At 34.3% G+C, this 12,586-nt stretch overlaps 1 protein-coding gene across 1 annotated transcript in view; it reads right to left on the reverse strand.

Moving 5' to 3' along the window:
* Nucleotides 1-2,372: 2,372 nt before the first annotated feature.
* Nucleotides 2,373-12,586, reverse strand: part of LOC109036042 (protein GPR107) — an 88,922-nt gene continuing 78,708 nt past the window's right edge. The window contains 4 exon segments of the mRNA XM_019049951.2: nt 2,373-8,835; nt 11,254-11,411; nt 11,684-11,825; nt 12,300-12,430. Of these exon segments, the coding sequence (XP_018905496.2) occupies nt 8,715-8,835; nt 11,254-11,411; nt 11,684-11,825; nt 12,300-12,430 (552 nt within the window). The 3' untranslated portion in view covers nt 2,373-8,714.

Consider the following 12,586-nt stretch of genomic DNA (forward strand, 5'->3'; position numbering starts at 1 on the left):
AAAAGACGACTCTCAAAAAAACTGTGAAAGTTTTTGTGATGGGAAACCCTATTGGGCTATTTTTTAAAGTAAAATTAACGAGCGGTAAAATTTAAGTAAAAAGTGTTAAAAAAACTCTTATAATATCAACTGTAGTTTTACGACATAAAAATGTTTTGAAAAAATGTAAAACAAAACTACAAAGATATTTTAAGAGTTTTTTTTAACACTATAGTCCTTAAATTATAATTCCTGTAAATTTTACTTAAAAAACAGCCAAAAAGGGTTTCCTAACACAAATATTTCAACAGTATTCTTAAGAGCTTTTGAAAAATGTTTTAACAGGTCATTTTTCTACGACGGTTGTGTTAAAGTTTGATCAGCACTCATATTGATGGCTTAAGTGCCAAACCACTTATCTCCATTGCACTGTTTCGAAATTTCTGCTCATAAATCATTAAAAATAAAAAACATAGGTATGCTCTACCCTGGTCAAGTCCACACACACACAACTCAACTCATCACTTGATTTTGCAAAAAATGGCACAAGTGCCTTTTTCTCAAGTTCTGGTTAGTCTCACTTCAACCGTTAGAGAGAAGTTAAAAGGTCTGGAAATTCCGAAGAAGAAAAACTCCTCCCAGAGACCGCTTGTAAATACAAATTAGAAAACCTTTCTTAAGATTTTTTGTTTTGATGTAAGAGAGACCCTGCAAGAGAGTAAATAAGTATTGACTCTAAGAATGAACTGAGAAGCTTCTGAAAACGATTCAGGGGATAGTCAAAATATCCTGAGAGCATTCTCGTGGCAATTTCAAACTGTGACGAATATGATCCGAAGAATCTCAAAGCATTCCATTATTAGTGGGAATAATCATGGAATATTCTGGGTGGATTACATGTTACTGGTGAAACTGCAGGATTGCAAATCTCAGTTGGCGGTGTTGCAGACTTCTTGTCATACTTTATTTTCTACATTGAAAACTACGAAACGTAATTTCTTAAAAACTTCGGTGATCATCCTTTTTTATGGGAAGACTATTCTGTGAAAATTTCAAGCCATAATGTTGGTCTGGTCTCCTATTTGAAAATAAAATAGGAGCAGAGATTTTTAAATACCGCAACGGAGATATGCATTTTTGCAATTTCAATGTCGACATGCGTTTTGTGCAGAACATTCTGAGAATTTTCCAAGAAACCTTGAGAGAACGCCTAGAATATTTGTAGACCATTTACGGTTCACCGCACACTGTAATCTACAGCAAATTGGTGGAATATTCTCAGATTAATGTTTACATAGGGAGTTTCCAGTTTTGTATTAACACTGTTACATAACAATAGCTAAAGACGAGAAATTCTACTTTTTTTTAAGAGGGAAATATAACGATCAGTTTCTATTGAAATTTTCTGCGAATATTCTTCCTTCATTCAAAAAAAATCACACAAAATTGCAAGGAAACATGTTGATTAGTTGTTCTTGAAAGAAATAGAACATATTCGTAGATGTCTTGAATGTTGCACTTAAAATATCGACGGTGAAAGTCGGCAATCACATAACGCGTTTGCGGTGTCTGAAAATCTCCGCCTATACGTCATTTTTTTAAAGGAGAACAAATTGATATAATTTCTTGAAGTTTTTGCAGAATTTTCTTCGCATTGAGAAGAAAAATCATGACAGTTTTAAAGAATTGCCGTTGAGTAGTTTTCCATTTAAAAAATAAAGTATGATAGGAAGTCTGCGACGTCGCAAACCGAGTTATGTGATTGCCGACTTTCACCGTCGATATGCATTTTTTATAGTTAATGATCAATGGTGAATTTTGACAAAAATAGTGCAGTTTTGTAAGCTGCATAATGATGGTGTAAGTCGAAAAATGTATGATTCCAAAAGCAACATTACAAGTCTCAGATCATGTTTTATAGGCATTTCAGAAAGAATACCAGTCAGAAGTTTTTCTTGAAATTTACTGTGAATTTTTTTCACTCATTCCAAATTATTCGCAAAAATTTTGATAAGTTATTTTGGTTTGTCTTCATTTTAGAAAATGAAATATGACCAAAAATATATGAACATAGAAATAAAGGTGCACATTTTTCCAGTTTAGCCAACGATAAAATGTACTTTACTTTGTAATTTGCATCAAAGTAAATGGACCTCATTTTGCAATAAGGATGCAATGTTTCCATCTCATTTTGGGAACAAGGTATAATATTTCGCACAGTCTCCCTGTGCAGATAATTTCTTTGGCATATGAGCCAGACATTAGTTTCTTATTACAAAATTTAGTCCGAATGATCATTGGTGGTAACTTTCACTTCAAAATTCCGGGATCTTTCAGGAACTTCTGTCAGGTTTTAAGTGTGAATTAAACAAACAGCTGGAGCTTTCCAATAATTACTTTTTTAATATATTTATTAGAAACTATGCACAAACTTTAAACAAGTAATATTTTACAAAACAAATGAAGAATCTCAAACAACAAAAAATAATTAAAACTGATTTTCAACTCTCAACAAGGAAACGACTTCTTGGAGATCAGACTTTTGTCTAGAGGAATCATCAGAAACTTAGCTTGAACACGGTTTAAACGATTCTCTCAGAACAAACAGAGACGAAGAAGAGCCAACTTTCTCATTCCTGAATAAAAGCACCTATATGCATGGAAGAAGACATGGTAGATGCAACGTTTTTGAGAGGGATCGAAAAAATACAAAATGTCTTCCGAAAGATGCTGCTTAAACGAACCACTACATGAAATACAAATGGAGTGCATTGTACAAAACCAGCAACTACTTTTTTTGGCTTATTACAGAAACAAAGTAAGTGCCACTTATTTCCATGTGCAGATAGGTGGTTTAATAGACGAGTCACAGAAATTAGTCCCTTTTTTAGAATCAGAATGAAAGACTAAACTGTTTGACACCTTTAAACTTTGTGCGCAATTACCGCAGATGATGATAAATATACTGAAACATGTCAAGTTTACTGTTGCTTGGTTTTTAGTTTATAAAATAAAAAAATCAGATAAAATTAGCCAATGTCTGCAGGCTGATTGTTGAAATTGGTGGAAAAAACAACAGACAAAGAAGACGTAAGAAATATGAAGGGATCCTACTGGTGGAAGCGGGAGGTTGCAATGGACAAAAGAGGTAGGTAATAAACTAACCAACAACAACTCACCGGAGACCCAATAGTTAGTTCATCATTGTCTCCCTTAGTCTACAGGAACTAACCATCTCAACCGATAGGATCGCTCCATACTCCCAACTCCCTATGTCTTTCATGTCTATCCTTTTATCTATCAATTTTCACAGTCAGCCTGCTAGTCTAAGGCTCATGTAAGTACAATCTGTCTGAACACAGCACCAAAAAACAAAATTTTAAGTTCTTTAGCTGATAGAAAACTAGCTACCATCAAATTTAAAGAAACCTCTTTCGACAACAAAAACGTTTTTCGAGTCTACCTATGATACTTTTACACAGAGGGACAGCTTCATTTTTAAAACATTTTCAATTCTGTCCCGAACATGATTGACTCATTTTTTTTCTCTGCTTCCATCCATATACTACTCCATTCAAATTTCACTGAACAGGACCATTCAATAAATAGCGTACACCTGATGGAGCTTTCTAAAGGATGTAACATTATTTTTTAAAATCCATTTTGCAGAATGATGAGTTGGACTGCATTTTGAAAAAAGGAACCAACTTATTTGAGTCATTTTTGAAACAACAGATCGATGACTCAGTGTAGGAAATGCTTATCTCATTTCTGCCATGCGAAGGAAGAACGTTGTATAGGACATTGCCAAATTTCCTTTGATAAAATACGTCTCTATGAATATTTTTCAGAGAATTTTATTTGCACTCAAATTTCAATTATCGGAAAATTTTGAGCGGAAATATTCATAACTCTCTTTATAAAAATTTACTGGAGAAAATTTGGCAACTCTCAAATGTTTATACAGCGTTTTTCATTAGCACAACAGAATTGCAGCATTTGAAAATCTTGGATTATGCTTTTTCTCCTTCAAAGACGATGAATTTAAAATTCTTCTTGCAATATTCTGTAATCTTCTTAGAATGAAAGAAGGAAATGCCCTGAAAATTTCAATTCTAACTGTTGGGTAGTTTTTTTCTAGAGAAAACTACAGCATCACAAACTGAGATATGCTTTTTCCTACATTGACCATTGATAAGGCTTGTACTTTTTAAGCATAGATGTGCTCTTACAAATAAGCCAAAAACTCATTAGCCCTGGCTTCTGTTGATTACACAGGATGCTAGGGCTCATAAGTTCTTGGACATATGCTTTTTTAGCATGCATTAATTTGTATAAGTGTGATGAGTTAGTTCTTTTTAGCGCCAAATGCAGTCTGATGGATCAGAAAGGTTCTTCAACTCTTTCTGAAAGCTAAATACTTATTCATGAATGCAGATACTGCAGGTTGATAATTGGACGTATTTCTATCAAACGGAACTATGTGCATTTAGACATTAGCCCTGAGACCCATTAGAATACATGCATAACAAAGCTCACGTCATAATGCACATTGTTATGTTTGACAGAAATACACCCAATTGAGATTTATAAACAAAGCAATAGGCAAAGAGAAAAAAGGGAACGGAGCGATCTTATTGGTTGAAAGAAGTGGTTTTTACAAACTAGGAGAAATAAAAAATGATGTACTAACTATGGGGTCTCATTAGGTAGGCCACGAGTTAGTCTATTACATACTTTTTTTGTCCATTGCAACCACCCACTTCAACCGATAGGATCGCTCCATTTTCCCTTGTCTCCTTCGTCTATCATTTTGTTCAGCAATGTCAATTATTAGCCTGTATTTTGGAACAACTGTACAGAAACCAAATCTTGACTATAAGGGTACAAAATTTTGAATCCAGCGAGCTGATTATTGAAATGGATAGACAAAGCGATAGACAAAGAAGACAAAGGGAAAATGCAGCAATTCTATTGGTGGAAGTGGAACAGCAACCATACGTTTCAACTAATGGGATCAAGACATGCCTAAAATTAGAAGTTATAAAATTGATATTCTTCTTAGACAAAAATTAGATCGAAATTGTACAAACATATCTTTCAAATTTAATAAACGTTTGATCAAAACTTTACCAAAATAAAATCAAACTTTACAAATAGTAAGATCGAACTTTGACAAAAATCCAATGAAAATTAAGAACATATTTGATCGAAATTTTAAAAACACTTGATCAAATACGAAAGATCTTTCATGAAAACTGGAAAAATACAAGTTATTACTTTATAATTTGACAAGTATTCCCCTAACAGGTTGTGTGGAAAATTGTACATTTTGGCGCCAAATGAAAGTCTTTTATTTGACGGGATGTTCTTTACAACGTCGTGAGCACCTTGAGCTTTTGAAAGTAAAGTTTCTCACTCAAAATTAGATATTCGCACACAACTTTAAATTAAAAAATTTCTTCCATTTCATTATTAAATTTACTTAAATAATTTTTTATAACTGGACTAGAAAATAAAGAGACACATAAAAGACAAATATCTTCATCGATCCAATCTATAAACACCAGATAATTGGTTGCCATTAACAGAGTGAGGAAATCGCCGTTCTTCGAACGAATGATCACATACTTGAATAATTTTGTGTAGCATGTACGAATTTGCACAGCACTTCAGCAAAAATTGACTATTCTTTTAAGGTAATAAAAATATTCTTGTTCGTACTAATTGGACAAATTCAACAAGGATGAGCCTAGCTGGATCAGACGATGCCTAATGTACTCTGATTTTTTATTTTTTGACCCCAAATCTAGGCAACACTGAAACCGGAAATTTTGAGAATGTACCCTTCATAAACAAAGGTAAAGTCACTTGAAGTTTGAAAGCGTTGAATGGTTTAGTTCTCTGAAAAAAAAAGAAAAAAGATGAAATGCAGCTATGCTGGATCGTTTTAAATTTGTCCAATTTAGTAACCTTTAAATGCAATAAAATATAAATATTGAACCTTCAATTGACAAAATTAGACCCTAGGATTTTCAGAAAAATAAAAAGAAGGAATTAATGGTCTAAAATACAGAGAAAGTTCGTGGAAATAAAAAAATCCTCACTTGGAGGCCTTAAGAAAGGAAACAAAATATTTACATAACAAAGCATACAAACACATCTATCGATGCGATGCATTGAAAAGAAGGTCGTTAAAAATTGACACACAATGAGAAATTTGATACAAAAAGAGAGACAGAAAAAGAAGAAAATGATAAGGTCGTTTTTTAAACCCATTCCTCAATTAATATGCCTCAAAATATACATTTATTTTACGAGTAAATACAAATTATTCTTCGAATTTTGTTCTTCTTGCTTCATAAGGGACCGGTAGACGATAAGGCACAACTTTAAGCATTAGGTATGACACATGAATCCCCATTAAAATTTGACGTGAAACCCGATTTTTACCACGAAAATGACTGAAAGTACCTCCCAATAAAGACATTCACGTTTTTCAATTCATAAAGTCAAACTTCCCTCTTATAGAAGAAAACGTAATCTACTTGAGTTAAACTGCACACTGAACATTGCCGTGAAGTTCTCTACAATACGAAAGTAACATAACCTCAATCTCCGTGCTTCAGCTCAACTGTTACAAGCTGCGCAATTTGATTCATGTGGACTTTTGTTTTTCTTAGGAGGGGGGAATTTTGATTTTCGTAACTAGTGCTAAATAAAATTGTTGATGTCTTAGCTGGGAGTCGATTCTAGTAATTTTTATTGCGTAAATCATGTTCTGCGGGTTTGAAGAGAATACACATATAAGAATGCTTAAATTCATACCTTGTCTAGTAGTCCATTCAACTTAAAAAAGAAAAAGAAGGGTTTCCCAAAACGTACGTTTTGAAACTTTTTTTCAGACTTTTTCAAAGCCCTAATTTAACAGTTGATGTTACTGGCAAGAACTAGGCTGCGATCATTTTCATAAAACAAAAATTCTACGTAGAGAAATGACTTGTGCATGAAGTAACAGCTTAAGGAAAATACAATCAAACAAATTAAAGTGCTCACATATTAAGAGGTTCCAATGATTGGCATTGCTGACAAAAAGTTCTAGATCAAGTTCCCCATTTAAATTGTGTAAACTGTCCTCATTTCATTGCATAACTTGGAAACCTTGATTATTTTATGGACATAATACGAATTAGGAATATCCTCCGCTTTTGTGATTCAGTTGCAAGGTGGCCACAGTAGACAGAATTCTCAGACTTATCCTGGTTCTCTAGAGGCAAGTTGTTTTTGGTGACTCTTTTCTATATTCCGTCGATTCTCTTTGTTCTCTGTGAATTTTTCTTGTTTTCTCTAAATTTTTACTACTTCCCCTGAATTTCTCAGTTTTTCCTCAATTTCTTCTCTTGTTCCTGGATTTCTTCTCCCTTCCCTGAATTATTCCTTCTTTTTCTCTCTCACATTCGTTTTTTCTAATTCTTTTCAGTTTTTCCCTGGCTTTGTTTGTCCTCCATGGCCGGAGATGCAAAATATCACATAACTTTATAAGATGAAATTCTTTAAAACTTGCACTATGGATTCAGCATACTATAAAACGCACAGACAAAGTAAAATGTTAATTTTGAAAAAAAAAAATATCATGAGTCAAATGCCAAAGTTTTAAATTGAATTTTCAGATAACTACAGTGGAGCCCGAATACAGTGAACTCGCTTTTAAAGAAGTTCCGGATATGACGAGTTTTTCTGAAAATCGTGAACTTCGTTATATGCGGGCTCTACTGTATTGCCAATTGCATATCCAGCCCTTTAAAAATTGCTGGCATTTCACGGAAAATAAATTTAATTATGCATCTCTGTCCACGACTTCCTAAAATCCTTTTTCCTAGGGTGTCATCCCTGATTTCTTTCAGTTCTCTCTGACTTTTTCCATATTCCTTGACTTTTCACCATTTTCTCTGGTCTTCCTCTGCTTTTTCCCTGACTTTCTTTCATGAGATCTGGCACTTTCTTGTTTCCAATGGTTGGCCACAATTTTCACTGAGATTCCTTCTCTTCCCATGAAATCTCAAAGTTTTCCCTCACTTTCCTACATCTTTTGTTTCTCCTGAATTTTAAACCATTCATCCCCTATTGTCTTTGACGTTTACATTTTCCTAATTTCTCTCCATTCCATGAACCTCTTTCCTTTCCTCAGACTACTCCTTTTCTTTCCTGATTCTATTTCAATGTCCTCTAATTTTTCTCGATTTTTTTTAACGTTCCTGCTTCTTCTTATCCTCTATGTTTCTTCTGATTTTCATCCATTTTTCCAGACATAAATTTCCCCCGAATCCTCGATTCTCCCTGATCATGGCCACCTTGAAACCAGAGGTTCAGAGGTTCGTGAAAAATCGCGAATCAGAACCCCAAGTTGCGATGTCCACGCTCGGAAACACAGGAGCTAGGAATATTCCCCGAGATGTACGCTTCCTGGGGATACGATTTACTTCCGTCAAAACTGAGCATGGAATGCAGGAGTGACAGATCCTTGCTAAGCTGACAAAAGGGCGTAACTACACTTCCGGATGAGCCCAGGAAAACATTAAATTGTATGATCTGCAATTTTGCCAGACTGTGCTGGGAAAATATCGAAGTTTAATTGCACAACCTGGCAACTTGGACAACAGGATTCATCACGGCCGTAGTAAAATTACGTTCTTTTGTCAGAAGGGAGACAAGATGATCGTAGATGCTTGCTGTGTCTAATCGTACTCGTGACTGCTTTCGCGCTTTGAGAGGAGTAACGATGATGTGTCTTTCTCGTCGTCGTTGATGGTCCTGGATAGTTTTGTGAGTCCTTCGGTGACCCCGCATTGACTGATCCTAGAAACAAAAAGAATTGAAAATTAGAGAAAATTGCGAGGAAACTTTTGTTGACTTTTGAAAAAAAATTGATGCATCTTGGATGTATCCCTGGAAGATTGGGCAGTTTTTGTGGGGTTGTTTATTTTTTTAATGTTATCATTTTCTATCAATGTTTTATTGTTATCTTCTACACGGAATTATAAACAATTTTCTTCGATTTTGAATAAAGAGCAATAATGTCTCAACGGATTAGAGACAGATAACTATGGATGATGACGCTAATACCCATGAAGACTTTAAGAATAGGAGGGTTGAAAATTTAATTTTTCAAGACTTATCCAAAATAAGAAAAAATATGTTTGGATCTTATCTTCAGGCTAAAAAAACCCATTCTTTGGAGAGGCTGATTTTTGTCAAACTAAAAAGTGCTGGGAAAAGACCAAAGAGATTTTTGGCTGCAGTGGATAAAAAAAAACTGAGGAATGGACGCAGTCTAAGCTATAGGGAATAGATTGAAAATTGCAATTGTTATATGAGACTTGTATTTTTCTCCAGAAAAATCTGTTATAAGAGAAAAATCTGATTTTTTTGGAAAAATCCAAACTTACATAAAGAACGATTATTTTCCGAATAATTGCTAAAAATCTCTCCAAAACAGTTCTGCAGTCAGCATGAGATTTATTACGATTTGGTCTCGATAAAAATTTTGAAAACAAAATCTCCTTGCCGAAAGTTGAAAAAGTGAAGTGGAATAGAATAAAATAGAAAAAATGTGCACTATTTTTGGACTTATTTTCAAAGATTTAATTGGGTCCAGCCTGACTACATGGGGCGTTGTCAAATTTCTTTTAATGTTTTAATTTTTGACAGAGAACAAACTGCCGTGAGAGCAAAGAGAGCAGTAAATGTAAAAATTAAGTTTTGAGAAAACGGGCTCAGAAACTTCTGAAAAGAAGCCTCTGTTCTTTGTCAAATTGCCACTAATCGTCCAAAAGACTCCTAGAAATCATTTGGGTGATTAAGAATTGACTGATTTTATTTCCATTACATAAAAAGGGTATTATTCATTTTCATGCTAAGTTATTGTTAGGTGAGACAGCCGTAAGTGCTATCTTCTGCATGCCTTCGTGGTTGCGTTTTAGACACACAACAAACGCATTTTCAGGTTAGAAATTCGCAGGAGAGGGCGGCACTTTACTTGAAAGCACTGTTTTCATCGGCTGTCTGGAGGAATACTGTCACTTACTGCTGTCTGGTTAAAACTACGTCATTTTGTTGCACTTACGGCTTTCTCGCATGTCTTGTTTTTATACAATTAAGATGAATTTCGCTGTTTTAGGAATTTCAATTATTTCATCTAAAAGAAATTAGACGAATTTTGAAGGAAACTCGATTTCAAAAATGTATCACTTACAGCTCTCTTCACTATCACAGCAGTAAACTGCTTAACGTCTTTAAACTTCTGGTGAATTTACCTTATACTATGAAGAACATTCTCACAAACTTTCAAGTTTCAATGTTTCACAGTTTTCTGATTTAAAAATAAAGTATCAAAATAAATTAGGCAACCTGTGGTGTGCTTAGGGTGAGTTCAGTTAAATTCGTCATTTGACCTTTCAAATAGATGCATGGCGGAAAGAGTTGTCAATTTTTAAAAAAATATCATGGAGAAGAAAATCCGCAGTTTTATTGATCTTTTTTTAAATTTTGCGCTCTTCCAGCAACCATCCATTCGATTGAGCCACTTCTACTGAAAAGTTATGAACTATTTTCTAGACCTCCAAGGCAAATCTGACTTCAATGTGTATCAAAGAAATTCCTGACTTTGTCTAGACTTTCTACATAGCTTTAAGCAGAGGACGAGTGCCCGAGAGGCCTTCATCCACCCTAAAATTTTTCACAAATTTCAGCGAAATGTTTCTACTGGGTAAATTTTTCATTCCTTATCATAAATTTGAGACTCTGACTCAATTTTGAGGTTTCATCACAAGACAAAGGTAGTTTTCAGTATCTGAAGTTAGATTTTCACATGTTTTTTCCTGAAAATACTGAAGTTTCCGATTGTAAACTCAGAGTTGGCTGTTTCTTTCTTTGAATGTGTTGTCTTTACAATGTGCTCAAGAAAAGATTTGAAAGGAAAAAAGGCAACTTTGCATTCATGGTTAAATCAGAGCAAATGCATAAAAAAATTAGCTAATTCTAAGAGAGAACACGGGATACTTTAGGATCAGAACAGCTCTTACAATTTGCACCTGTCCTTTCATGACTTTTTTCTGACTTTTGAATCTTATGTGAAAATTTTAGACATTATCTAAATCTTCGGGGAACATTTTCAAACTCTTTCCTGACTCATTCGGTAAAAGTACTTCACTTTATCCACTAACTTGACATAAACCTTGAATAAAGTATTACTTCGTTTTCATCGATTCTACTTACACTATATCCATATCTTCATCGTCATCGTCTAAACTGACTTGAAAATAAGGATTAGCAGAGGCTGGTCGGAACTTGTAGCCACTCAGGATGAAAAATATGAGGACAGTTCCTTCGTTAAACAGCTCATACAGCCATTCATACTGGAAAGGCACTGTAATCTGAAAAATTAAACATAGATCGATTATCGACTCTGTGAAAAATTTAGATAGATTTAATAGTAATACAATGATGGATCACTAGACAAGGTACGAATTTAAGCATTCTAGTGAACGTAGCCTCTTCATAATTTCACGTAAAAAACAAGCTGAACAATGAGAATTACTGTAATTAACTCCGAAGCGAGATTGTGATTTTTCATTTAGCATTGAAAAATGATGAAAAATTTGAATGCCCGCTTACAAGAAAAACAGGAGGTAAACTTTTTACTTACTTTTAATAAATAAACTATGATTCTTGTGAAATACACATAGCACACTATCATAATGTAGAAATGCCTGAAAAGTTTCAGCTTCCGGAGGTTGATGGCTGCTTTCCCATCAGTTAGCGATGCTTCTTGCAGATGCCGGATGGACCTGATAGGAAAAAAAAGGCAAATTTTTCAAACACACGAGGCTTAAAAATACTCGGAACTAGGGATGGCAACTTCAGATGGATTATTTTAAAACGCAGATTCTGTGGCACAAATACCTGATATGAAAAAAAGCATAAAATTATTGGAGTCAATTTGAAATTGAAAGCAATTTTTATACAAAACCGTTGGAATATTGCTGAACAACCCTAGCTATTTTGTACCTCCAAAATTAAGTTTTAGCGAAGAGCCTTCAAACTTTGATTCCTGAAAGTTTAAGACGGAGAAGGGTGTAAATTTGTAAGAAACCTTTCGTTCAGAGACATACAGAGAAAATTTCATTGAGGTCTGAGAAGGTGTGTTGAGTAAACAGGTTAAAATGATATGAAATGACCTACATGCAATATCTGAATGAAAGTAAAAATGTTGACGTTGCAAATCAGAAAGGAAAATCGGAAACTGAGCAAAGAAATTTTACCAGACGACTGGGAATAAGATGGCGCCGCAGCAAAAGAGGTCAACCAGCTGGAAAATATCTGACCAGTTTCTATATTCTATGTCCCCTTCTTCCGATTCGTCTACAATGATGTAAGCGATGTTTGCCAGAACCTGAAAAATAATTAGCTAGATTAGATAGTACAGTAGATCCCTATATTTTTTCGTTTTCTTTGTTTTCATTGAAAATTTTGATAATTTCTTCCTCTTAACCTTCCCACAATTTTTTTAAAACTTTTAAATACAGTTAGCCCCTGAGAATTTTTGGAA

The sequence above is a fragment of the Bemisia tabaci genome, chromosome 10 (genome assembly GCF_918797505.1).
Source record: "Bemisia tabaci chromosome 10, PGI_BMITA_v3".
Lineage (NCBI taxonomy): Eukaryota > Metazoa > Arthropoda > Insecta > Hemiptera > Aleyrodidae > Bemisia > Bemisia tabaci.